The 25,349-nt window shown below is 43.8% G+C and overlaps 1 protein-coding gene across 8 annotated transcripts in view; it reads right to left on the reverse strand.

The window, feature by feature from the left end:
- Positions 1–25,349, reverse strand: part of DUS2 (dihydrouridine synthase 2) — a 1,012,599-nt gene that overhangs the window by 714,418 nt on the left and 272,832 nt on the right. For all 8 annotated transcript variants that reach the window (XM_077457206.1, XM_077457175.1, XM_077457217.1 and 5 more), the window contains one exon: positions 7,797–7,840. In XM_077457206.1, the coding sequence (XP_077313332.1) occupies positions 7,797–7,840 (44 nt within the window). The remainder of the gene's footprint in view (positions 1–7,796; positions 7,841–25,349) is intronic.

Genomic DNA, 25,349 nt, shown 5'->3' on the forward strand with positions numbered 1-25,349 from the left:
CTACCCCTGCCACCGCTGCTTGATCCTCCTCCATCTCAAGGAATCAGTAGCACCGGGTGTTTAAATTTTCACTGTATTTTCAGCGCTGTGAAGACCGGAAACACGTCAGCCGGGACCGCCCCCCTCTTCCTGAGTTCCAGCAGCCGGAACCGGAAGCCACGTCGCACTGCCGGAAGCCCCGCCCCCGGGCGGAATGACGCGCTCGCCATCCGAACCCAGAAGGCATAAGACTAGGAAAAACAGCACGAAAATCAAAACCACCAGCGCTCTAGTCTCATGCCACCGGTCTACAGGAGGAATGGGCTTTCAGCAGCCAAAGACCCCCCTGGGCTTGCGGAAGAGGAGGACTCCGGAGCGTCCCTCATGCATCAGGGAGGAGGCTGGGATGGTCATAACAAAATAAACTAACCGCACAGGTATGCCCTCTGCTCTCACCACCTGGAGACAGCACAGCACCCCCTGGTTTCCTGCAGCGCTTCCACCATGGCCGGAGGAAACACTATGACTGAGGCCATGGTGGAACTGACCGGTCTTTTAAGAAAACTGCAGTGTTTCCTGGGAAAGTGGGTGGAGCTGCGCTCTCTCTCAAGGTGCTGTCCTGAAAGACGAGGGGAGAAAATTGCAGCTACCGCTATTTTATTCTCTAGGGTATCTGCTTTCAGAAAATATATAATATTTCTGTTGTTTTTTTTTGTAATCTTAAGACCGAAAAAGATTTTTTTAAACGTGTGCAAAAAATGCAAAAATGGCTCTGGCAGCAAAAGGGTTAAAGGATTGTTAGCTTAAATATATTACATTCTTGTTTAGAGGTTTAAAAGAAGGGGGGTATTCCACAGGTAAAGTCATAGCATTGTTAAGGAGGACATTGAGGGGTCTGCCATAGCAGAGGAAAAATATTCCTTAACCACTTTCAGACCGGACCATTTTGCTGGTAAATGACCAGAGGTCTTTTTACACTTTGGCACTGCGCTGCTTTAACTGGTAATTGCGCGGTCATGCAATGTTGTACCCAAACAAAATTTGCGTCCTTTTCTTCCCACAAATAGAGCTTTCTTTTGATGGTATTTGATTGCCTCTGCGATTTTTATTTTTTGCGATATAAACGTAAAAAGACCGCAAATTTTGAAAAAAAATGATATTTTCTACTTTTTGTTATTAGAAAAATCCAATAAACTCAATTTTAGTCATACATTTAGGCCAAAATGTATTCAGCCACATGTCTTTGGTAAAAAAAAAGTCAATAATTGTATATTTATTGGTTTGCGCAAAAGTTGTCACATCTACAAACTAAGGTACGTTTTCTGGAATTTACGCAGCTTTTAGTTTACGACTGCCTATCTCATTTCTTGAGGTGCTAAAATGGCAGGGCAGTACAAAACCCCCCCAAATGACCCCATTTTGGAAAGTAGACCCCCTAAGGAAATTGATAAGAGGCATGTTGAGCCCATTGAATATTTTATTTTTTTGCCTCAAGCGATTGAATAATGACAAAAAAAAAAATTTTTTTTTTTTTTTACACAAAGTTGTCACTAAATGATATATTGCTCACACATGCTATGGGCGTATGTGAAATGACACCCCAAAATAAATTCTGCTGCTTCTCCTGAGTACGGGGATACCACATATGTGGGACTTTTTGGGAGCCTAGCCGCGTACGGGGCCCCGAAAACCAAGCACCGCCTTCAGGCTTTCTAAGGGCGTAAATTTTTGAGTTCACTTCTCACTACCTATTACAGTTTTGAAGGCCATAAAATGCCAAGATGGCACAAAACCCCCACAAATGACCCCATTTTAGAAAGTAGACACCCCAAGCTATTTGCTGAGAGGCATGTTGAGTTCATGGAATATTTTATATTTTGCCACAAGTTGCGGGAAAATTACAAACTTTTTTTTTTTTTTTTTTTTTTTCACAAAGTTGTCACTAAATGATATATTGCTCACGCATGCCATGGGCATATGTGAAATGACACCCCAAAATAAATTCTGCTGCTTCTCCTGAGTACGGGGATACCACATATGTGGGACTTTTTGGGAGCCTAGCCGCGTACGGGGCCCCGAAAACCAAGCACCGCCTTCAGGCTTTCTAAGGGCGTAATTTTTTGATTTCACTCCTCACTACCTATTACAGTTTTGAAGGCCATAAAATGCCAAGATGGCACAAAACCCCCACAAATGACCCCATTTTAGAAAGTAGACACCCCAAGCTATTTGCTGAGAGGCATGTTGAGTCCATGGAATATTTTATATTTTGCCACAAGTTGCGGGAAAATTACAAACTTTTTTTTTTTTTTTTTTTTTTTCACAAAGTTGTCACTAAATGATATATTGCTCACGCATGCCATGGGCATATGTGAAATGACACCCCAAAATAAATTCTGCTGCTTCTCCTGAGTACGGGGATACCACATATGTGGGACTTTTTGGGAGCCTAGCCGCGTACGGGGCCCCGAAAACCAAGCACCGCCTTCAGGCTTTCTAAGGGCGTTACAGTTTTGAAGGCCATAAAATGCCAAGATGGCACAAACCCCCCCCAAATGACCCCATTTTGGAAAGTAGACACCCCTAAATTTAGGGGTACACTAGTGAGACTAGGTAATAAATGGCGGGTGCCCTGAAACTATAAAAAAAATAACTAACCAACCAGCGTCACCTGTAACAGTTATATGGTGATCACTGGTGAAAGGGTTAACTAGGGGGCAATTAGGGGGCTTTATGCGGTAGTATATGGGGGTCCCTGGCGCTATAAAAAGCTGCAGCGAACCTAAATACCTACCTGCCTAACTAGCGTCACCTGTGACACTAATACAGCGATCAGAAAAACGATCGCTTATTAGGCTGGGTTCACACTGGAGCGATGCGGGAACGCCACGAATGCGCGGCGGGTTCCCGCATCGCATGCCTCCCGGCGGCAGTTCACACTGCCCTATGCGAACTGCTGGGAGTGTCAGTGAAATGTTACTGACACCCCCAGATCAGTTCGCATATCGCAGTGCGATCTGCAAACTCGGATCGCATGGTGTGAACACCCATGCGATCCGATTCTGCTGCGGGCCAAAAAAAGGGTCCCGTGCGAATTTGCGGCGGGTGCGGCGGGTGCGGCGAATGGCTGAACTCGAATCGCACAGAGATCGGATGTGATTTGCACTGCAGTGCGGTGCGAATCACATCCGTTCTCATAAACCGCTGCAATGTGAACCCAGCCTTAGTGACACTGGCGACGGGGGGTGATCACGGGGTTAAACCTTTATTGGGGGGGTTAGGGGGGTACCTTAGAACTAAAGGGGGCTAACCCTAACTGCCCTAACAGTTATTAGTCACAAATGACACCCGCCGGGTGATCAGGGGGTTAAACCTTTATTAGGTAATAAATGGCGGGTGCCCTGAAACTATAAAAAAAGAACTAACCAACCAGCGTCACCTGTAACAGTTATATGGTGATCACTGGTGAAAGGGTTAACTAGGGGGCAATCAGGGGGCTTTATGCGGTAGTATATGGGGGTCCCTGGCGCTATAAAAAGCTGCGGCGAACCTAAATACCTACCTGCCTAACTAGCGTCACCTGTGACACTAATACGGCGATCAGAAAAATGATCGCTTATTAGGCTGGGTTCACACTGGAGCGATGCGGAAACGCCGCGAATCCGCGGCGGGTTCCCGCATCGCATGCCTCCCGGCGGCAGTTCACACTGCCCTATGGGAACTGCTGGGAGTGTCAGTGAAATGTTACTGACACCCCCAGATCAGTTCGCATATCGCAGTGCGATCTGCAAACTCGGATCGCATGGTGTGAACACCCATGCGATCCGATTCTGCTGCGGGCCAAAAAAAGGGTCCCGTGCGAATTTGCGGCGGGTGCGGCGGGTGCGGCGGGTGCGGCGGGTGCGGCGAATGGCTGAACTCGAATCGCACAGAGATCGGATGTGATTTGCACTGCAGTGCGGTGCGAATCACATTCGTTCTCATAAACCGCTGCAATGTGAACCCAGCCTTAGTGACACTGGCGACGGGGGGTGATCACGGGGTTAAACCTTTATTGGGGGGGTTAGGGGGGTACATTAGAACTAAAGGGGGCTAACTCTAACTGCCCTAACAGTTATTACAGTCACAAATGACACCAATGCAAAAAAAAAAAAAAAATGACATTGGTGTCACTGTGACTGGGGGGCAGGGGTAATTGGGGGGGTGATCGGGGGGTAAAGGGGGGGTGTGAGTGTGCCTGGCATGTTCTACTGTGTGTGTGAGTGTTGGTGCAACTTACTGATCCGCTCTCCTCCGTGTCGGAACGAAAAATACCGACACGGAGGAGAGAATACATCACTTCCTCTCCTGTGTTTACATTACAGGAGAGGAAGTGATGTCACCGGGGATTTCTATTCGTCGGGAGCGATCGCGAGGGGGTGGCCATGAATGAATGGCCGTCCCCTCGTCCGGGATCGCTCCCGAACGAATACCGACCGCCGCAGGCACCGGGCGGGGGCCCGATCGGGCCCCCGACCCGCGGGAGGCAAGGGACGTACATGTATGTCCTTATGCCTGCCCGTGCCATTGTACCGACGTACATCGGCGTGCGGCGGTCGGCAACTGGTTAACCTCCCTGGCGGTATGATTCAGTCTGGAATTAGGTGCTGAAAGCGGTACAATTATTTTGCATGGAAATCTGGCGTTTTATTTTGTAGTCCTGTAATTCTTAGGAAGAACGCTCTTAAATCTCTTCAAACCAGAGTCTAGCAGACATCCCGGGTATGATAAAGTTTATAATAGAATAAAGAATAATAAAAATTATTTAATAATGTAATTAAATCCTAAACCACTGAAAAAGGGACACGTTTTGGTTGCTATGGACAATCTCCAAATTCCAGGCAGAAAAAACAGTATTTATAATATAAAAGTGCATGCAGGGCATTGCACAGACCACTAGGGACAAAGGGGGTGTGTATTTTGTAATACAGCACTGTAATCTGCAAGATTACAGTGCTGTGTGTGTTTTGTGTTTTTTTTACTTTTTTAAATTTGCCGCCGTTCTCCGCTCCCGTGCGCCGTAACGCCGCAGGGACCGGAGATCGGCGGCATTCGGCACTGTGAATCGAGAAGAGGACAACTCGATCACACAGCGCGGGGGATATCGCTGGATCCAGGGGACAAGGTAAGTAAGTCTCCCTGTGTCCTTCCCTGCATCTAGCGAAGCGATCCCGAGTCTGGCTTGGGGTTACCGCTTCTATCAGTAAATTCCTAACCCGAGCCAGACTCGGGATTACCGCTAGGGGGTTAAGAAAACCCTCTTCCAACAGATACAAAGCGGAAAATATTTTAAGGACTGGAAAGAGAAGAACAGCTAAAGCTCATTTGACTGTACTTTTCCCGTGGATCAGAGGAGTGCCGTTCGTTCTGCACTCCGGTGACCCATTTTCAGCAGCCGAAGTCCACTGACATCACGGCTCGTTCCAGGCCCGGGAAAGATAGCGACCATATGGTCAGAATCCACACAAGAAAATGGACTGGCACCCGACTCAGCCTCTCAGTGAGCCGCTTAGAGCCTGAGCTGGCCACTCCTGTACCCTCCATAGCCCAGCACTCCAGTTAGCGAGCGGGAGGCAGCACAAAGAGACGGTGACTGACAGTCACCAGCTCTATGCTCAGGGAGCTGTGACAAGATCAATGGTGTCTGATCTCTCGGTTCTCAGGATTAGAGCCAATGGGGGTCAGATGCGGTCCGATGCTGCATCTACCTAGGTAAGTATGAATCTACAAAAAAGCCAAAACCCATACTTCTCTTAATATAAAAAAAAGGGTAAAGGGTATGGGTAAGATAAATCTAAAGAAAATTGAAAAAAAATCGTATAATGTATGGAAGCGTGGCAAGAAGAAAGCCATTGTCATAAGAAAGCCATACAAAGTCCTGTTTGCAGATTGCAAGGAGCCATGTGGGGGACACAGCAAACACATGGAAGAAGGTGCTCTGGTCAGATGAGACCAGAATTTAACTTTTTGGCCTACAAGTAAAACGCTGTGGCAGAAAAAGAACACTGCACATCACCCTGAACACACCATCCCCACCGGGAAGGAAGGAAGGAAGAATGGGCAAAAATGTCACTCTCTAGATGTGCAAAGCTGGTAGAGACATGCAGCTGTAACTGTAGCATAAGGTGGTTCTACAAAGTATTGAGTCGGGGGGGGGGGGGGGGGTTTGAATACAAATGCACGCCACACTTTTAACATATTTATTTGTAAAAAAAATTGAAAACCATGCATAATTTTCCTTTCATTTCTCAATTATGTGCTGTGACGGGAGTCACTTTGGGTGGGGGGGGGGGGGCTTGTGAAACTCAGCTTACCTTGGAGAGCACTGGAAACTCCTTGCCCAGCTCCCTCAGCCCCTCCTATGTGTAAATCATCCTGTGTCCATTAGGGGCACAGGGTGACCGATAACCCCAGTCTGATCTGTGCTAGTCGGACTTGCTGTACAGACACACTGGAATATTGTATATATGTATATATTGTATGTTGTCTCATGCTGTTGTGGACTGTTTACTGGGATCGTTTGGGGTGTGGTTGTGTCCCATTGTTCTGTTGTGTCTGTCTGCCTTAGGAGAAATGTATTATGGGATGGATGTTTTGTATTTGTGTTCCTGGCATGTGGACTAGGGGCAGTGTGGAGAGGGGAGGGGAGAATTCCTCCAACAACTCTCCCTGCTGATTTGGCAGTTTACCCCACCCTGAATCAAAGGGAGAGGGGAGTAATTCCCTGAGTGTATACCTGTGTTTGAATAAACAGTTTGATGTTTTTCACCCTACATTGAGTTATGACTAATGACTGTGTGAACCAAGGGGTCTTGGATAGCGCTGGTTCTGGACAAAGGAAGCATTTACTGCAGACATAGCCCTGATGAGTATGGGGGTCCGTCACATGTGCCACTTTGTGCTGGTCTATCACATGAAATCCAAATAAAATACATTTACATTTGTGGCTGTAACATGACAAAATGTGGAACATTTCAAGGGGTATGAATACTTTTTCAAGGCACTGTAGATGCGTCTAAATATGTAAAGACATGCATGTATACATAACTTGTTTTTATAGCAATTTATTTTTCCCATGTTTAGACTTATTTTACATGCATACAAACACGTATACATGCATTTACATGTGTAATCACGTAAAGTGTTACAGATCTACAAAAAGCAGCTCATGTTTACGCACCTGTGTGAATGGCTCCATTAAAAACAATGCAGCTATGTTAAAACCCCTAATCAAAAAACTACCATATGCCCACACAGCCTGTACCATCTAAGTTGTAGAAGCCTCTGCCACAGTTTTGGCAAGGAAATCGACTAATATCCACATGCAGTAGAGCCCAATACAAAGTACGTTGACACTTTGGAATGGTCTCAGTAAAGTTCTTCTATGTAGCATGACTGTTAAAGTCTGCGATTGATGGTTAACTGCAAAAACTAACCAAGATTACAAAGTTCTGATGTGAATCAAGAGTTTGTGGAATTGAAGAAAATTCCACAAATTTGTGATTCGAGAAGCTGAGAATGGAAGTTGATCTTTCTAAGAATACAAAGCAAAACTGGGTTATAATTTGTGAGGAAGAGGTTAGAAGCCCCTATGGCAGGAGTACAGTTTTTTTGTGTGCCTAGTGTTCATTCCATCTGTCCCCTTCAATGGACAACAGAGAAAATTAAAAGTTTAATGAGTAGAGGTAATTTTTAGGTTATGTTGTTTAGAAACAACATGAAAAACTAATATACATTTAAGAATCATAATTTAAACAGTTTTAACAATTCAAACTTACACAAGTTTTGCCACAGCCAACGCTCTCTTTGCATCTGCAGTTCCCTGTATAAACATAAAAATAGATTTTTTGTACTCACTGTAAAAACCTTGATTTCAATATTCATTAAGACACAGCAAACAATATTTAAAGGGGTCTTAAAGGTTTAATTTTTTTTTTAATAACAAACATGTCATACTTACCTCCACTGTACAGTTCGTTTTGCACAGAGTGGCCTCGAGCATCCTCTTCTGGGGTCCCTCGGCTGCTGTCTCGGCTTCTCCCAGCGAGAGCTAACCCCCCTCTGGAAAGCGCTCTCCCAAGTGGGTTAGCTTGCGGGCGCGCTCCCGTGTGATACATTCGGCGGCCACAGCCGCCGAGTTTATCACTCGGCCTTGCCCCCCAGTGCGCCGCCTCAGTGATTTGATTGACAGCAACGGGAGCCAATGGCTGTGCTGCTATCAATTATCCAATGAAGAGCCCACAAGAGCTGGGGAAAGCAACACGGGATCGTGCCCACGGAGATTTGAGGCTCAGGTAAGTAAAACGGGGGCTGGGGGGGGGTCAGAGAGCGCAAGGTGTTTTTTTACCTTAATGTATAGGATGCATTAACCACTTCAATACTGGGCCCTTATACACCTTCCTGTCCAGACGAATTTTCAGCTTTCAGCGCTGTCGTACTTTGAATGACAATTGCACGCTCATACTACACTGTACCCAAACTACATTTTTATCATTTTTTTTCCCCACAAATAGAGCTTTCTTTTGGTGGTATTTGATCACCTCTGGGATTTTTATTTTCTGCTAAACAAAAAAAAGACAGAAAATGTTGAAACACACATTTTTTTTGTTTTAGTTACAAAACTTTGTAAATAAGTAAGTTTTCTCCTTCACGGATGGGCACTGATGGGGCTGCAGTGACGGGCACTGATGGGCACCGATGATGTGGCACCAATGAAGTGACACAGGCACTGATAGGTGGCACAAATAGGCACTGGTAGGTGGTACGGATTGGCATGGATAGGCAGCACGGATGAGCATGGATGGGCACGATTGGCACTGATAGGCGGCACGGATGGGCACTGATAGGCGGCACGGGTGGGCACTGATAGGTGGCACAGGTGGGCACTGATAACCAGTACCTGACCGGCGCATGCCAATGTACGTCAGCAGAATAGCACGGGCAGGACTATTGGCGTACAGGTACGTCCAATCTTCAATGCCGCCCTGCCATAAGGAGCACGCCGCCGTCAGCACGCTTGCGTGCCGGTCGGGACCCCTGTGAGTCCGGTCGCGGGTCCCGCGAACTCGATCGCCGTGGGCATACCCGCGATCATCTCAAGGGGCAGCTGAATGGAGAAATGCCATTGTAAACAGCATTTCCCCATTCTGCCTAGCAACTAGTGACGCTGATCTCTGCTCCGTTTGATTGAAGCAGAGATCAGTGTTCACTAAATGAAAGCCCAGCCCCTCACAGTTAGTAACACACCCCTAGGAACACTTAACCCCTACACTGCCAGTGTCATTTACACAGGAATCACTGCATTTATATAGCAGCGATTGCTGCATAAATGACGATGGTCCCAAAAATGTGTCAAAAATGCCCAATGTGTCTGCCATAATGTCGCAGTCACAATAAAAATTGCTGATCGCCGCCATTACTAGTATAAAAAAAAAATATATTAATAAAAATACCATAAAACTATCCCCTATTTTGTAAACGCTATAACTTTTGCGAAAACCAATCAATAATCGCTTATTGCAATTTTTATTACCAAAAATATGTAGAAGAATACGTAACGGCCTAAACTGAGAGAAAAAAATGTGTTTTTATATATTTTTGGGGGATATTTATTATAACAAAAAGTAAAAAATAATGTGTTTTTTTTAGGTGAGAGGTGATCAAATACCACCAAAAGAAAGCTCTATTTGTGGGAAAAAAAGGACGCCAATTTTGTTTGGGAGCCACGTCGCATGACCACACAATTGTCAGTTAAAGCGGCGCAGTGCCGAATCATGAAAAGTGGTCTGGTCTTTGACCAGCAAAATGGTCCGGTCTGTAAGTGGATAAGTGGCACAGATGGGCACTGATAGGCAGCATTGTAGTGTACAGTATTGTACGGATGGATGCCAATCAATGCCAAATAATGCATGCCAATCAGTGATGCCCATTTTGGGCACTGATTGGCATCCACTGTGGTCTAGGGGGGCATACCTGGTGCTGGGCATCCCTGGTGGTCTGGTGGCATCCCTGGTGGTCCAGTGTGGGCACCCTCGGGGGGCTGCGCCGATAATCGATCAGCATAGACCCCCCCTGTCAGAAGAGCAGCCGATCGTCTCTCCTCTACTCGCGCCGATCAATGGCTCTTCCTATTTACACTGTGATTGGAAGATCATAGTTGCGGTGTGTCAGACTGACACACTGCAACAACGATCGCCACGACGCGCGCCCCCAGGGGCGTGCATCGGCTTAATATCCTGATCACGTCATATGACGTCCGGTTAGGATATTAAAACCACTTTGCCACCATCATTTTGCTATATGGCAGGCGGCAAGGTGAAAAAAGGCATGCAGCAAGGTGAAAAAACCCGAAGCTTTACAATCCCTTTAACACACATAGGTTATACATCTGTCTAGAGGATTTGAACACTAAGGGGATTATTTACATAAAAAAATACATAGTAATGTACATATGTCCTGTATTAATGGAGCAAAGGAGGAGTTCCACCGACTTTTACAAGGTGGTCTTAAACTAAAGACCACCCTTCCACCCCTGGTTTTTGGATACATATATTTTTTTCTTCTTTCTATCCTTTTTAGAAATACATAGTGTACTTCCGTCCAAGCCCAGCCGCGGGCAGTACGTCATGTCCTCTTCTGCAGCGAGTCCTCCTCCTTCTCCCCCCGCTGCTTTATGGGACCTGCATGTGTCCCAGAAGACGACAGGGTCATTCAGAATGTGCTGTGCGTCTCGCACATGCGTAGTAGGAAACCGGCTGTGAAGCCTGAAGGCTCTACTGCCGGTTTCCCTTAGTTACAATGGCGGTGCCTTCACCCAATCTGATGGACGGATCGGCCTCAGGGGGCCGACATCGCAGGCTCCCTGGACAGGTAAATGTCCTTATTAAAAATAAGCAGCTGCAGTGTTTGTAGCTGCTGACTTTAAAAAAAAAAAAATTTTGAGGGTGGAACTCCACTTTAATACCATCTAGTGGCCAAAAGTGTTTTTTGTTTTGTTTTTTCCAGTATAAATTAATGAAAAACTTTTGACCAGCACAGAAAATAGCCTAATAACATAAGCAAGCATGCTTTGTTTGCAAAGAACACATGCACAAGAACTTTCACTGGGCGTAATGCTATGCAAATCTGTTTTATAAATATAGCCCTAGGTTTTATAAAAAATAAATACATAAAAAATAAAAATAAAAAGGGGCCAGCTCCTAATGGCCAAAATCCAAACTTACTATACTCCCTAAGTTGTAGGAAAACAGTATGAATCCAGAAAACTGTGGCAGCAGACCAACCAAAAAAAACACCAAAAGGAGAGAAAGGTATATTCCTCACTGAGCAGAGAAAAGGATTTTACGCTAAAATGATAAGGAACAGAGGACGCACCAACCTAGTGTATTACCTTTGCAACAATTAATTGTTAAAAAAAAAAAAATAGAGAGATGTAAGGAAAAAGGAGGAATATATAATAGGCCTGCAATACCCCTACTCAGCGCCAGATCAACTCCACAGCTCTGACAGCAGAATTCACACACAGATACAATGAAGGATATAAAAGAATAGTATTTTTTAAAAACATTTAAAAGCAATTTCAGAAACACCAAAGTATCCCTGAACCCAGCGCTAAATGGATTTTGTAAATCTTATCTCTACAGCTGCTGTTATCAAAAAATTATAAAACTCAAAAAAAAACACACCTGTCTGATTAAAAAACCAAGCAGTAACAGCGTTAAATGATAATTGCAAAAAAATTCTCAATTATGTATCATCATACACTAAGTTGCATCATAAACGCATAAAAACGCACAAAAAATGCATATATTAAAAAACTCATCAAACATAAAAATAAAAGATCATAATTAGCACTGTTACTGCTACATATACCATCATGGGTTCACAGTCCAAATTTATATATTTTCTAACGCATACAGCAATCTCAAATGCGCTGAAAAAGTTCAAATGATCTTATAACTGTAAACAGTGTCCATATATATCCTTGGGAGAAATAGAAAGAAGTAACGTCACGCAGAGTGTCCCACAAGTTCCCAAAAGTGAGAGTATCCTTTCCTTCCGCTATATACCATCACCATTCACACCATGTGCAATATCCCACAGGTGGCCACTTTACATAGACCCTCTGGTATCAGGCATATAATAAGGATGTCTCACTGCTTTATACCAGCATTCCACCCTTCTAATACTCCCAATGGTTTCATTAGCGTCACAAGCATGTAACGGTGAACAAGAGGCTTCCAATAGTGTTATATCATTTATTAAAACACAAGCCCATAACCCACAAACTACATGCGCTTACATTTAAAACATATTAAAACAGCATATCACACTGATATAGAACACAGCGATCTGTCCTCTCACCGCCAGCCAAGTTGGTTATGTAAACCGGTATCCTGAATGGTTGGATGAGTCCCGGGAGACAGACTGTGTATTCCTAAACTATGTTGTGTGGCCAATCCTGACGCGCTTCGTCATTCCGTCTTCAGGGGGCGTGGCCACAAGATCACGACGCTTGCTTAAAAAACAAAAGTGTGGGGACTCTACCGCAAGCGCCAGACACCGCGTCATGCGGAACAGACCACCCCTCTCATTAATCACCCCACATTGAGCAGTGAAGAGACATGTAATGCGCACCATATACCACGATCGCCGCTGCACAATCGCAATACCATCCTCAGAGCCATAAACACAGTACTTCTACCACTAATCAATATAAGATAAGGGTATCATAACACCAATCAGTGCAACCAAATGCAACCTTTGTTTTGGTATATTGTTCACTTAAAAAGTTCAGCATATGTCACCTACAGAGCTTATGCTAATATAATATTCCTTTAGACGTTAGAGGAGACATATGTATCCATATAGGGTATAAACTACAATCTCACTTACAACATAAGAGGCATTATATATGAAAAACTTGTTTACAGCATCAGCATAAAAAGGCCTATACTAATACAGTGTTTCTTTAAACAAAGGCAAAATACATATCCATATGAAATACAGAAGAAAAAAAATAAAATAAAAATTAATACGTAAAAATTAATAATCACTTATGAAACAGTTTACATCCAACTCGATGTTTAAACCATTAGGACTCAACATATTGGTCAAAAATATCCACTCTGTTTCACGGCGTGATATTTCTCTAACCATGTTGGCACCTTGGATAAAATTTGTGCATTTAAACAAGATTATATAGATACAATTTAGCCTGGTAATAGAAGATGGGAAACTGTAGTAAAATTATCCACAGTATTCAGACAAAAATTTAGAAGATTACATTGGCTGTGCTTGCTCATGGTAGGGGCGAAAGAATGTGCAAGCGCACAATAGCCCTTCCTATGTAAATATGGTTTGGCGCATGTCAATGCACCATCATTTTTGATAAATGTCTTGAGTCCCGTTTTTTGTGCAATTGCTCAAATTTCTCCACTGCACTACAGGCGCAGGTCTTTAGTAAATCACCCCCTCAGTGTTTGGGCTGTTTTTATATTTATACTACCTTTTCCCATTTTACTTGTTTTTAACAGCGTCTTATTTTCTTTTTTTATTTGTATTTTTTTATAAGATGTTTTAAAAAAAAAAAAAGGCCTATACTAATACAGTGTTTCTTTAAACAACAAAGGCAAAATACATATTCATATGAAATACAGAAAAAAAAATACTTAAAAATTAATAATCACTTGAAACGGTTTACATCCAACTTGATGTTTAAACCATTAGGACTCAACGTATTGGTCAAAAATATCCACTCTGTTTCACGGCGTGATATTTCTCTAACCATATTGGCACCTTGCCACCTAGGGTATTAGTCTATCTATTCCCCAGAATTTTAGGCCTAAAGGGTTTCTATTATGCTTTTTCCTGAAATGCAACGAAACACTGTGTTCTTTATAGCCTATAGTAATATTATAAATATGTTCAGATATTCTTTTGGCTAAAGTGCGTTTTGTGCATCCGACATACATAAGCCCGCAGGGGCATTTAAGGGCATATACCACGTAAGTAGATGTGCATGTTATAAATTCCTTAATTTGGAATTCCTTACCATTCGCTGTAGAACTGAAATTTGTAAGTCCTCTCAGGTGTGTAGAGACTTGGCTACATGCCTTACATTTTCTACAGGCAAAAAAGCCTGTCTGATCCCAGAACATCTTCATTCGTTTAGGTGGATCTAAAACTTTCTTTACTATCTGATCCCCGAATGACATATTTTTCCTGTATATAAAGGTTTTTTTTTTTGGTAATTCCTTTCCTAACACTTTATCCATTGCTAAAATATTCCAATGCTTACTAATTATGGCTTCAATATCCCTATATTGCTCATGAAATTGGGAAATAAAACTCCATTGATGTTTAGTATCTTGTTGTTTTGCTGTTGGCATAAGCAGCAAGTCCTGCGATTTTGAACCCACTTCTATTAATTTTTCCAGTGGCAAAGGTTTATAACCTCTCTCTATAAACCGTTCCTTAATATCATGAACTTGCTTATAATAATCATCTAATGTACAGTTCCGACTAATTCTAGTAAATTGTCTTTTCGGAATATTAGCAACCCATTGTGGATGATGTCCACTTTGTACTCGGATAAAGCAGTTTCTATCCGTATTCTTAAAAAATGTGTTCGTGATAAATCGGTTAGTGTCTCTTATTACCATCACATCTAGAAAATGGATCTGTTCTTGGCTCCAGTTGAACTCTAATTTGATATTATTACTATTACTGTTTAAATACTTTGAAAAATCAACAAGGGATGCTTCAGGGCCTTCTCAAACCAGGAACAGATCATCTATATAACGCTGGTAAAAAATCAGCTTCTTATGCCTATTTTGGAAGACCCACTTATCTTCCCATTCTCCCATGAAGAGATTGGCAAGGCTTGGCGCGAATTTGGTACCCATCGCAACCCGTCTTCTGGCTATAGAAATTACCATTATACCAGAAGTAATTATGTGTGAGACAAAAATCTAGTATCATTCTCAAAAACTTTTTTTGTAGAAAGGAGATATCATCCCTCTTACTAAAAGCCCAATTCAGTGCCAAAAGTGCGTTGTCATGTTGTATAATAGTATACAACGATGCTACGTCCGCGGTTAACAGAAAAACCTGAGTATCATTAGTAACTTGTACTTCCCTAATTTTCTGCAGAAAGGATGTAGTGTCTTTCAAATAGGCCTTTGTGGATTTTACACTGGTCTGCAGGAACTTGTCCAAATATTGCCCTATCCGAGCTGAGACTGAAATTATACCATTACCTATTGGTCTAGCTGGCAGGTTAGTTGAATCCTTACGAATTTTGGGCAATGTATAAATCGTGGGGATCTTATTAAAACTGGGATACTAGAATTAGACGGAACTGTACATTAGATGACGATTATTATAAGCAAGTTCATGATATTAAGGAATGGTTTATAGAGAAAGGTTATAAACCTTTGCCACTGGAAAAATTAATAGAAGATGTGGGTTCAAAATCACAGGACGTGCTGCTTATACCAACAGCAAAACAACAAGATACTAAACATCAATGGGGTTTTATTTCCCAATTTCATAAGCAATATAGGGATACTGAAGCCATAATTAGTAAGCATTGGAATATTTTAGCAATGGATAAAGTGTTAGGAAAGGAATTGCCAAAAAAAAAAACCTTTATATACAGGAAAAATATGTTATTCGGGGATCAGATAGTAAAGAAAGTTTTAGATCCACCTAAATGAATGAAGATGTTCTGGGATCAGACAGGCTTTTTTGCCTGTAGAAAATGTAAGGCATGTAGCCAAGTCTCTACACACCTGAGAGGACTTACAAATTTCACATCTACGGCGAATGGTGAGGAATTTATAACATGCACATCTACTTACGTGGTATATGCCCTTGAATGCCCCTGCGGGCTTATGTATGTCGGACGCACAAAACGCACTTTAGCCAAAAGAATATCTGAACCTATTTATAATATTACTATAGGCTATAAAGAACACAGTGTTTTTCGTTGCATTTCAGGAAAAAGCATAATAGAAACCCTTTAGGCCTAAAATTCTGGGGAATAGATAGACTATACCCTAGGTGGCAAGGTGCCAACATGGTTAGAGAAATATCACGCCGTGAAACAGAGTGGATATTTTTGACCAATACGTTGAGTCCTAATGGTTTAAACATCGAGTTGGATGTAAACTGTTTCATAAGTGATTATTAATTTTTAAGTATTATTTTTTTTTTCTGCATTTCATATGAATATGTATTTTGCCTTTGTTGTTTAAAGAAACACTATTAGTATAGGCCTTTTTATTTTTTAAAATATCTTATAAAAAATACAAATAAGCAGCTGTTAAAAACAAGTAAAATGGCAAAAGGTAGTATAAATATAAAAACAGCCCAAACACTGAGGGGGTGATTTACTATGCTTACTGGTGCAGTGGAGAAATTTGAGCAATTGCACAAAAAACGGGACTCAAGACATTTATCAAAAATGATGGTGCATTGACATGCGCCAAATCATATTTACATAGGAAGGGCTATTGTGCGCTTGCACATTCTTTCACCTCTACCATGAGCAAGCACAGCCAATGTAATCTTCTAAATTTTTGTCTGAATACTGTGGATAACTTTACTACAGTTTCCCATCTTCTATTACCAGGCTAAATTGTATCTATATAATCTTGTTTAAATGCACAAATTCTATCCAGAACAAGTAGATCTGTCTTACAAATAATCAAGCCTTTTTATGCCTTCTTTCAGCTTACTGCACATGCGCATTGACAAAGCACACCATTTTATCCTCGTCTGACAGGGTGCACACGTTTCAGCTTGTTAAATATGCGTGTTGCGCACGGGCGCATCGGTGTTCTCCAGCGTGCACAACTGCTTATACATTGGGCACTTACTCATTGTAATGCTGATCATGTTAATGAGCTTTTCCTTATCACATGGAGAATATTGCTTCCAGTTTTTTTCCATTCGCTATCAACTGCAGATCTTCCCTGAACTTGGATTTGAAATGTCATAATTGTCAAAATGTAATTGTGTGCATTTTATAGTGATAGTCTATAATCATTGGTGGACCCGAAAATTCCATGAAAATATCTTCTTAATACATGTCTGTGTATTATGCATTCTGGACAATTCATTTCCCCATACACTGTGCAATGTGATTGGATAACGTGTGAGGCCAGGTTCACACCTATGCAAATTGGATGCGGCTTATACTGCATCCAAATTGCATGACATTTTAAAATACCATCATTTGAATGAGGCTGGTTCACATATCTGCGGTGCATTCGCACTCCGCATTGCCAAAAAAATAGTGCGTTTTCTAGGCAGTGCGGTTCGGCTCAGATGCCAATTCAGGCCCATTATTTTCTATGGGAACTCATCTAATTCGTAGATGCATTCTGTTGTGAACAGGCATTCTCTCCCCCTGCTCACTACACCTCCCCCCTTTCCCTGATCAGCTGATCCGCAGATACAATACAGAGGGGCTGATTACAAACCGTTTGCTCCATGAGTTGAGGCGCACCATACGTTTTGGTATTTAAGAAAATGGTTGCGCTGGTAACACATCGCTATTCCCCATTTACTATAGTAATCTCGGTGCATGGGATGAGGCAATCAGTGCGCCACTATGGACATGGCGCAGGGCATCTTCAACTCAAAATTAAAAGAAGCTGGAAGTGCCAATATTATGGGGTGATGTGAGGAACTATAGTAATAACTGCCCAAGTAACAAATATGCCCAAAATAGAATGAGAAAGTAACTTTTTCTGAACAAGTTTACTGCCTGAAAGTACGCTTAGAACTGGTCAATGTATGCACTGCACATGCGCAAGCGGCATTTGAGCGCATTCAAATGCGTTGATTCACTGCACCTGCAAAGTCTAGTAAATGTCAAGCAACATAAATGCATTTGCGTGAACGGGCGCAACTCTAAACTTGACATATTTGTTTTATTAATTTTTTACGCTGGTTAACTTTTGTGTGTTTTTTTTTTTTTTTTTAACGGCCAGTTCACACCATAGAAACACAGTCTGGATGCGTTCCAGGTGCTGTTTTTGATGCGTTTTGGTGCATTTTTGATGCAGTCCAGTGCTTATCCCCCCCCTCTTTTTTCTTAACCTTAAATAAGGACAAGTGTGTTGCAGTGTGTTTTTTGGTGCATTTAGATGCGTTCCGGTATGTTTTTGGGGTGTTTTACAGTGTTACAGTACAGTCCAGTGTAGAAAAAATGCAGCATGTTCTACTTTTTTTCTGGAACTGGAATACACTGGAACTGACCACACTGGTGTGAACTATGCCATTGAAAACCACATAACCTACTTTCCATGCATTTTTGATGCAGAAAAAAAAATGCACTGGACTGCATGTGGTGTCAACTGGCCCTAAGGATATTTGCACACAGGCCATGTTAGCATGTTACGTTGCCAATATGTGACATGCACCTTGTTAAAATTATGTAAAAAGACTCTCCCTACTCTAGCTCCTCCTAAAAGGGCATTTAACGTTCTCCCTCTAATGCATACGATTTCCTTGGGCTAGTTTTTGCTTTTAACCACTTCGCGCCCAGGCCAATTCTGACATTTCTCTCTTACATGTAAAATTCCAAATTTTTTTGCTAGAAAATTACATAGAACCCCCAAACATTATATATGTTTTTTTTACCAAAGACCCTAGAGAATACAATGGCGGTCGTTGCAACTTTTTATCTCGCACGGTATTTGCGCAGCAATTTTTCAAACACGTTTTTTTCCGGAAAAAAAAAGTTTCATGCTTAAAAAAAAAAAAAACAGTAAGGTTAGCCCAATTTTTTTGCATAATGTGAAAGAGGAGGATACGCCAAGTAAATAGATACCCAACATGTCACGCTTCAAAATTGCACGTGCTCGTGGAATGGCGCCAAACTTTGGTATTTAAAAATCCCCATAGGCGACGCTTTCAATTTTTTTACTGGTTACATGTTTTGGGTTACAGAGGAGGTCTAGAGCTAGAATCATTGCTCTCGCTCTAACGTTCGCGGCGATACCTCACATGTGTGGTTTGAACACCGTTTTCTTATGTGGGTGGGACTTGCGTATGCGTTCGCTCCTGTGTGCGAGCTCACGGGGACAGGGGTGCTTTACATTTTTTATTTTTTTTTTATTGTTAATTTTATTTTTATTTTTTTAGTTTGACACTTAAAAAAAAAATAAAAAAATTGATGACTTTTATTCCTATTACAAGGAATGTAAACATCCCTTGTAATAGGAATATGGCACGATCTGACCTATTTACAGTGAGATTTGGGGTCAATAAGACCCCATATCTCACCTCTAGGCTGGGAAGAATAAAATAAAAAAAACGATCCTGGCTTCCCTGCCAAATCGGCGCCGTTAATTTGAATGCCGAGGCCGGGCGTGACGTCATAACATCGCGCCCGGCCTCCGAACGATCATAGAGACTCCAGGGACGATCTGGTCCGTCGGAAATCTCTATGGTAACTGGCGGGGGCCGGCGGATCCAGTCACCGACTCACCGATGGAAGCGGTGAGTCGGTACAAGCACTGGAGGGCGGCGGGAGGGGGGTCCCCTCCCGCCGCCCGTAAGAAGGATCAAGCGGCGGAACAGCCGCTATGATCGTTCTTATGGTGCAGGGAATCGCCGGCTGAAAACGCCGATATCTGAATGTTTGTGGCCTCCGGCATCATTCAGATATAACCATCGAAAGCCCATGACGTCAATAGACGTAGTATGGGCGCCAAGTGGTTAAAGGGGAACTCCACACTCCATTCTCCAATGCTCTTGTCTTCCATTTCTAATGCATATGTTTTATTTGGACTAGTTTTTGCTTTTAAAGGGGAACTCTACACTCCAATGCTCTTGTCTCCCCCTTCTAATGCATTCAATTCTTTGGGGCTAGCATTTGCTTTTAAAAGGGAACTTCACACTCCATTTTCCAATCTTCAAAGGCTGTAAGCTGCCTTCACCAATCCAAACAACATACTTTTTCAGAGCAAACAACAGGACCAGCTAGGAAAGGGGTGACAAGAGTGATCGCCCAACTCCCTCCTGAATCATACAAGGCCACATCCACTCAACATAGCTGGCTGTCTTTGGGGCATGTTGGGCTCAGCACAATACCAACCACAAAGCACCTTGTACCCACTAGTTTAAAGGGGTTTTCCACTTCCCGTAAAGCCCCCTGTCTGCAGCTCCCCACAACCCCAGCCTAGGGATGTGTGGAAGAGGCCCTTGCCCCCCTGAAAAGGGGGACAAGGTGGTTGATTTTGGGGTGCCTGAGCCCCTCCTGCCCCCAAACATCCACCCCCCTTTCATGGGCTGGCTTGCTGTGTGTTTGTCTAGGGGTTTGTTAGTGCGTGAGAGGGACACAATATTTTTTAGATTTTTGGGTGGTATTTTTGACGTGGGGGTTCTTATTTTACACCTTTACAGCCCCAAATGGCCTTGTATGTATTGGAGGGGCAGGCTATTTTTGGTTTTGTCTTAAAATCTTGTAGCTGCAATGGCGATTTGTATGTTTTATCTAAAGCCGTACATCTTTAAAGCAGCATTTTGGATACATGCTACAGATGTACCACTTTATAGGCATAATACCCCCCCCCACCCCCAAGTTACTAGCTTTAGGGCTAGTTCACGCTATAGAAACGCAGTTTACATGTGTTCCAGGTATTTTTCTGCATGTGCGTTTTTGATGTGATCCAGTGCATTTATGATACATTTTTGATGCAGTCCAGTATTTTTTCTTAACCTTAAGGACATGCTGGATTGATGTGTTTAATTTTGGACAGGGGATGGCTTATTTTGTGCTAGCTGCATCTGGTTTGGTCTGGGCATGCTCAGGGACTTTTTTTTTTTTTTTTTTTTTACTTTTTGTGTGTGAACAGCACTTGGATGTTTCTGGGCATGCTCAGAGAGAGTGTTTTTGGGGTTCGTAATTTAAGGACATACTTAACAGGTGTACCCACTTTGAAGTTTTGTCTCTACATTGGGGGAACTTGCATTTTGTGTGTTTTGCATGTGTTTTCAATTGCCTCATTAGCACACAAACCTGTTATATAAAGCTTGCAGATAGCATGCTTTACCTTGAAAAGAGGCAAGATTGTGTGTTTGTGGGGTTTGTGGGGTCAGCAAGAGAGTACATTTGGGTGTCCTTATCGAGTTTGTAACACATGTATTTTCTCTTTGTATTTTGTTTATGTCTTTGCAAAACAGATGTGTTTTCAAGCTATTTTTTTTTTTACTTTGGTTTATTGTATTTTTTTGGGTGGGGGATATTTTCCCCTGAAATATGTATGTTGTCAATGTGTGTCGTTTGTAGGTTGTTCATTTTGATCTAATTGTCTGTGCTGCATTATTTTGCAAAAACGTTCTCAAGATGTGACAAAAAAATGTGTGATTTGTCTGAGTTACTTTTCTGGTGCCTTCATGGTAGGATATGTATGGATTGTGCGTATTCTGCACCAGGAAAGAAATTACAGAGAGGTAAATATTCAATTTTCAATTTTAGTGCAGTGGTTCTCAGCCTCAGCTCTCAAGTACCCCTGACAGGACATGTTTTGGAAATTTTATCTTGGCTAAAATAGCTGTCCAAAATACCAAGCCATTGACCGATTTACCTGTGCAAAATGAAGGAAAACCTACAAACATGGCCTGTTGGGGGTACTTGAGGACAGGATTGAAAAGCAAGGATTTGGAACACTGAGCTAAAAGCTAGCTCCAAACAATACTATTCAAATTTTGGGCATTTGAGGGAAACAAAGTGAGTGTTAGAACCCCTTTTTGTCTTTTTTTAGGTTGGGCTTTGTGTCCCTTTTCTTAAAATTGGCTTCACTTCCTGTCACATAGCCAAACAACAAGTGAGGGTGAAACCCTACCAATGCCTTTCCTTGGGGATACACAGGTCAATCTAACTAGTGTCACCATTAGGCAAATTGCACTCTAGCACTTTGTTGTGTACACACCAAATTCTTAGTTATTTTGGGGTTTATTAACCACTTGACCACTGGGCACTTAAACACCTTTAAAGCGGGGTTCCATCCTAAAGTGGAACTTCCGCTCATCAGACCCCCCCCCCACCCTTCGGTGTCACATTTGGCACCTTTCAGGGGGGAGGGGGGGTGCAGATATCTGCCTAAGCCCCTGTACACACGGTTGGAGATTCTGCCAACCAAATCCGTCGGATTTTGTCCATCAGATTTAGTCTGACGGATTGTGTCCGAATCTGTTGCATACACATGGTAGGACTAAGTTGTCGAAAAATCCGATCTTTCAGAATGTGATGACGTAATTTCGTTACGATGGGACTAGATTCAGGCTAGTAGCCAATAGCTTTGATGTAGGAATTTGATCTGAGTATACGTGGCACTTGGTCCGATCAAAATTCTCTACACATGATCGGATTACGTCCGACCGGCCCAGTTGGTCGGGAAATATTTCCAACATGTTGGAAAATTGGGTCCGACGGAGATTCGGGCGGAATCAGTCCGATGCATACCACACACAGTCGGATTATCTGATGACACGGTCCGATAAGACGCATTCCGACGGATTCTCCGACCGTGTGTACGCGGCATAAGACAAGTATTTGCACCCACTTCCGGGCATGGACTCCCATGGGAGTCTTTGCTTTTTCCTGTCCCACCGCGCTGTCTGCTGGGTTACACACAGGTCCCAGAGACAGAGCAGACCATTCCCATTGCACTGTGACGACCATTTGCGGTTCATCAGTAGTTTGACCGCAAATCTGAGTCTGCAATTCGGAAGCGGGGGAGAAAAACTCTCTCTTCCCTGGATTCCAACAGTAAACCCAGGTACTCCAGACGCTGGGTCGGTACAAACACCGATTTTTTTAGGTTCAATAGCCACCCAAATTCTTGCAGAGTTTGCATGGTGATCGCCACATCCTCCTCTAATTCTGAGGTGGAAGAAGCTCTCAGGAGGAGATCGTCTAGGTAACCCACGATCGCAATCCCGCATTGTCGCGCCAAAACTGGAGCCAGTACTTTGGTAAAGACTCGGGGGCTGATGCCAGGCCAAAGAGAAGAGCCACAAACTGGTAATGGGCTTCCCCGACTGCCAAATGCAGAAATTTCTGATGCCGAAGGCATATGGGTATGTGCAGGTACGCATCCTGGATGTCCAAAGACACCAGGGAGTCCCCTTGATGGAGAGCAGTGACTACTGAGCGAACTGATTCCATTCTGAACCTCTGCACTTTTACAAAGTGATTGAGGGCTTTCAAGTCCAAGATCGGACGTACCCCTTCCTTCTTGGGAACCACAAACAGATTTGAGTAGAACCCCTGGAATCGTTCCGAGTCCGAAACTGGTACAATCATCCCCTGATTCAGCAAGTCCCTTACTGCCCCCTAGCAGGGCCTCCGGAAAAATCGGGGACGTGGGTATGCTGGAGGGGAAGAATCTGTTTGGTGGCCAAGAGAGAAACTCTATCTTCTAACCTGCGGAAATCAGATCACAGACCCATTGGTCTGATAACCAGGAGGTCCAAGGGCTTCAAGCTCCCGAAGATGACCCCCCACCTGAGACACGGGTGGGGGCAAACCTTCATGCGGTAGCACTTTTGTTCGCAGACTTGTTAAGCTTGCGGTTCCAGGGAAGCTTCTGACCGTCCGTGGATGTCTTGTCGGGCTGGGGTCATTTTGCCGAAGCACCGGGCAGACGAAAAAGCCGTTTGTGAGCAGAAAAGGAGGGCCCTTGCCTGCGGCGTGGCTCCTTAGCCTTCCTGGCCTGTGGGAGTAGTGTACTCTTACCACCCCTGGCATTTTTAATAATGTCATCCAACGAGGCTCCGAAGAGCCGTTCGCCAATGAAAGGAAGCTCCGTCAGGGCTTTCTTGGATGCCTGGTCAGCAGACCAGCATTTCAGCCAAATAAGGCGCCTCAGCACCACGGCTGACACTGAGGCCCTGGATAGCAGAGGGAGAGTATCCAGGGCCATGTCACAAACGTACTTAAGGCCATGCACTAGTTGGTCTGCTAGCTCCACGCAGACAGGGGAGGCATGTTGCTCTCCCAATTCGCGGTGCAAAAGTTTTGCCCACTCAGTCAGTGTCTGTGACACCAGTGCGGATGCCAGTACAGGTCGGATGGCTGACCCCACAACCGTAAACAAGGAACGAGCCACTGCTTCGGCCTTCCTGTCCGTGGGATCCTTGAATGCAGGAGTCCCCTCAACCGGGATTGTGGTTACTATATTTAACCTATATACTGGGGGGTCCACGACTGGAGGAGCCGACCACTTTTTGAGAAGGCTTTCCTCAAAGGGGAAACGCAACGCCAAGTTTTTGGGGACCGAAAAGGTCAGTTGCGGGCGACTCCATTCCATATAGATGAATTTGTCAAAATAAGTCAAATACGGGAACACCTTAGGTGAACGTGCTGGCTTGGGGGACCCAAAAAGGACCAGTACATCAGCAGAGGAATCTGCTGGCTCCTGAATCTTCAGGGTATCATGCACAGCTGTGATATGTGCTCCAACAAGCGCCTTGTCGCACCCGGACCCGGACAGGGAATCATCCTCACTGTCCAAACGGTCCTGGTCAGCCATGTCTGATCAGAGCAGGGGTCTTCAGCCACAGCAGGGCCCGAGTCTGCATCAGAGCTCTCCCCAGAGGATGGGGGGAGGGGCCTCTTACGTGCACCTTTCCTGCCACGTGCTGCCTCTATCTTAGCAACATAGGATTCAAGGAACGCCGTCAGGGTGTCCATGCGCACCGCACTAACCGCAGGTGACCCGGTTGCTATAGCCTGGATTTCGGGGGAAGAAACCCCAGTTTCTGAAGCCATGCTGACCCTATCCTGTTTGCCACCTGCAAGAGGACTTAGGATAGTGAGGGTCCCACCCTCCTGCTGCCGCCGCGTGGGGGGTACTTAGCGCTAGACTCACCACCCTGGGGCATTCTGTGAATGCCAAAAATAGTGCCTATAGTCCCTAGGAGGTTCCCAGATGCAGAGAGGAGAAAAAACTGTGTCAGCAGCAGCCTCTAACAGCAGTGCAACGATCTGCAGAACAGCTTCAGCACAGAGCCATCCAGTGTCCCACACCCACAGTGGATACAGGAAGTAACCAGAGAAATCACATGCATGCTGTCACAAGAGGCCAGTGGGGAAGAAAGCATTCAGGCTTTCACACAATGGCCACCAATGTAATCAATAGGAATCCTAAGGAAAATGGCTGCTGAAGCTCCCCAGGGGAATCTATAGCTTTCCCAAATCCAAGATGGCTGCCGTAACGGCGCCATGTGGTGAAGTGAGCAAAAATAAAAAATGAGCTGCCTGCTGACAGACAGACAACCTCCACAAAACTGCATTTTTGGGACCCCCA

Source organism: Lithobates pipiens, unplaced genomic scaffold (assembly GCF_037356315.1).
Source record: "Lithobates pipiens isolate NorthernLeopardFrog02 unplaced genomic scaffold, aLitPip1_a1.2 Scaffold_10, whole genome shotgun sequence".
In the NCBI taxonomy this organism is placed as follows: Eukaryota; Metazoa; Chordata; class Amphibia; order Anura; family Ranidae; genus Lithobates; species Lithobates pipiens.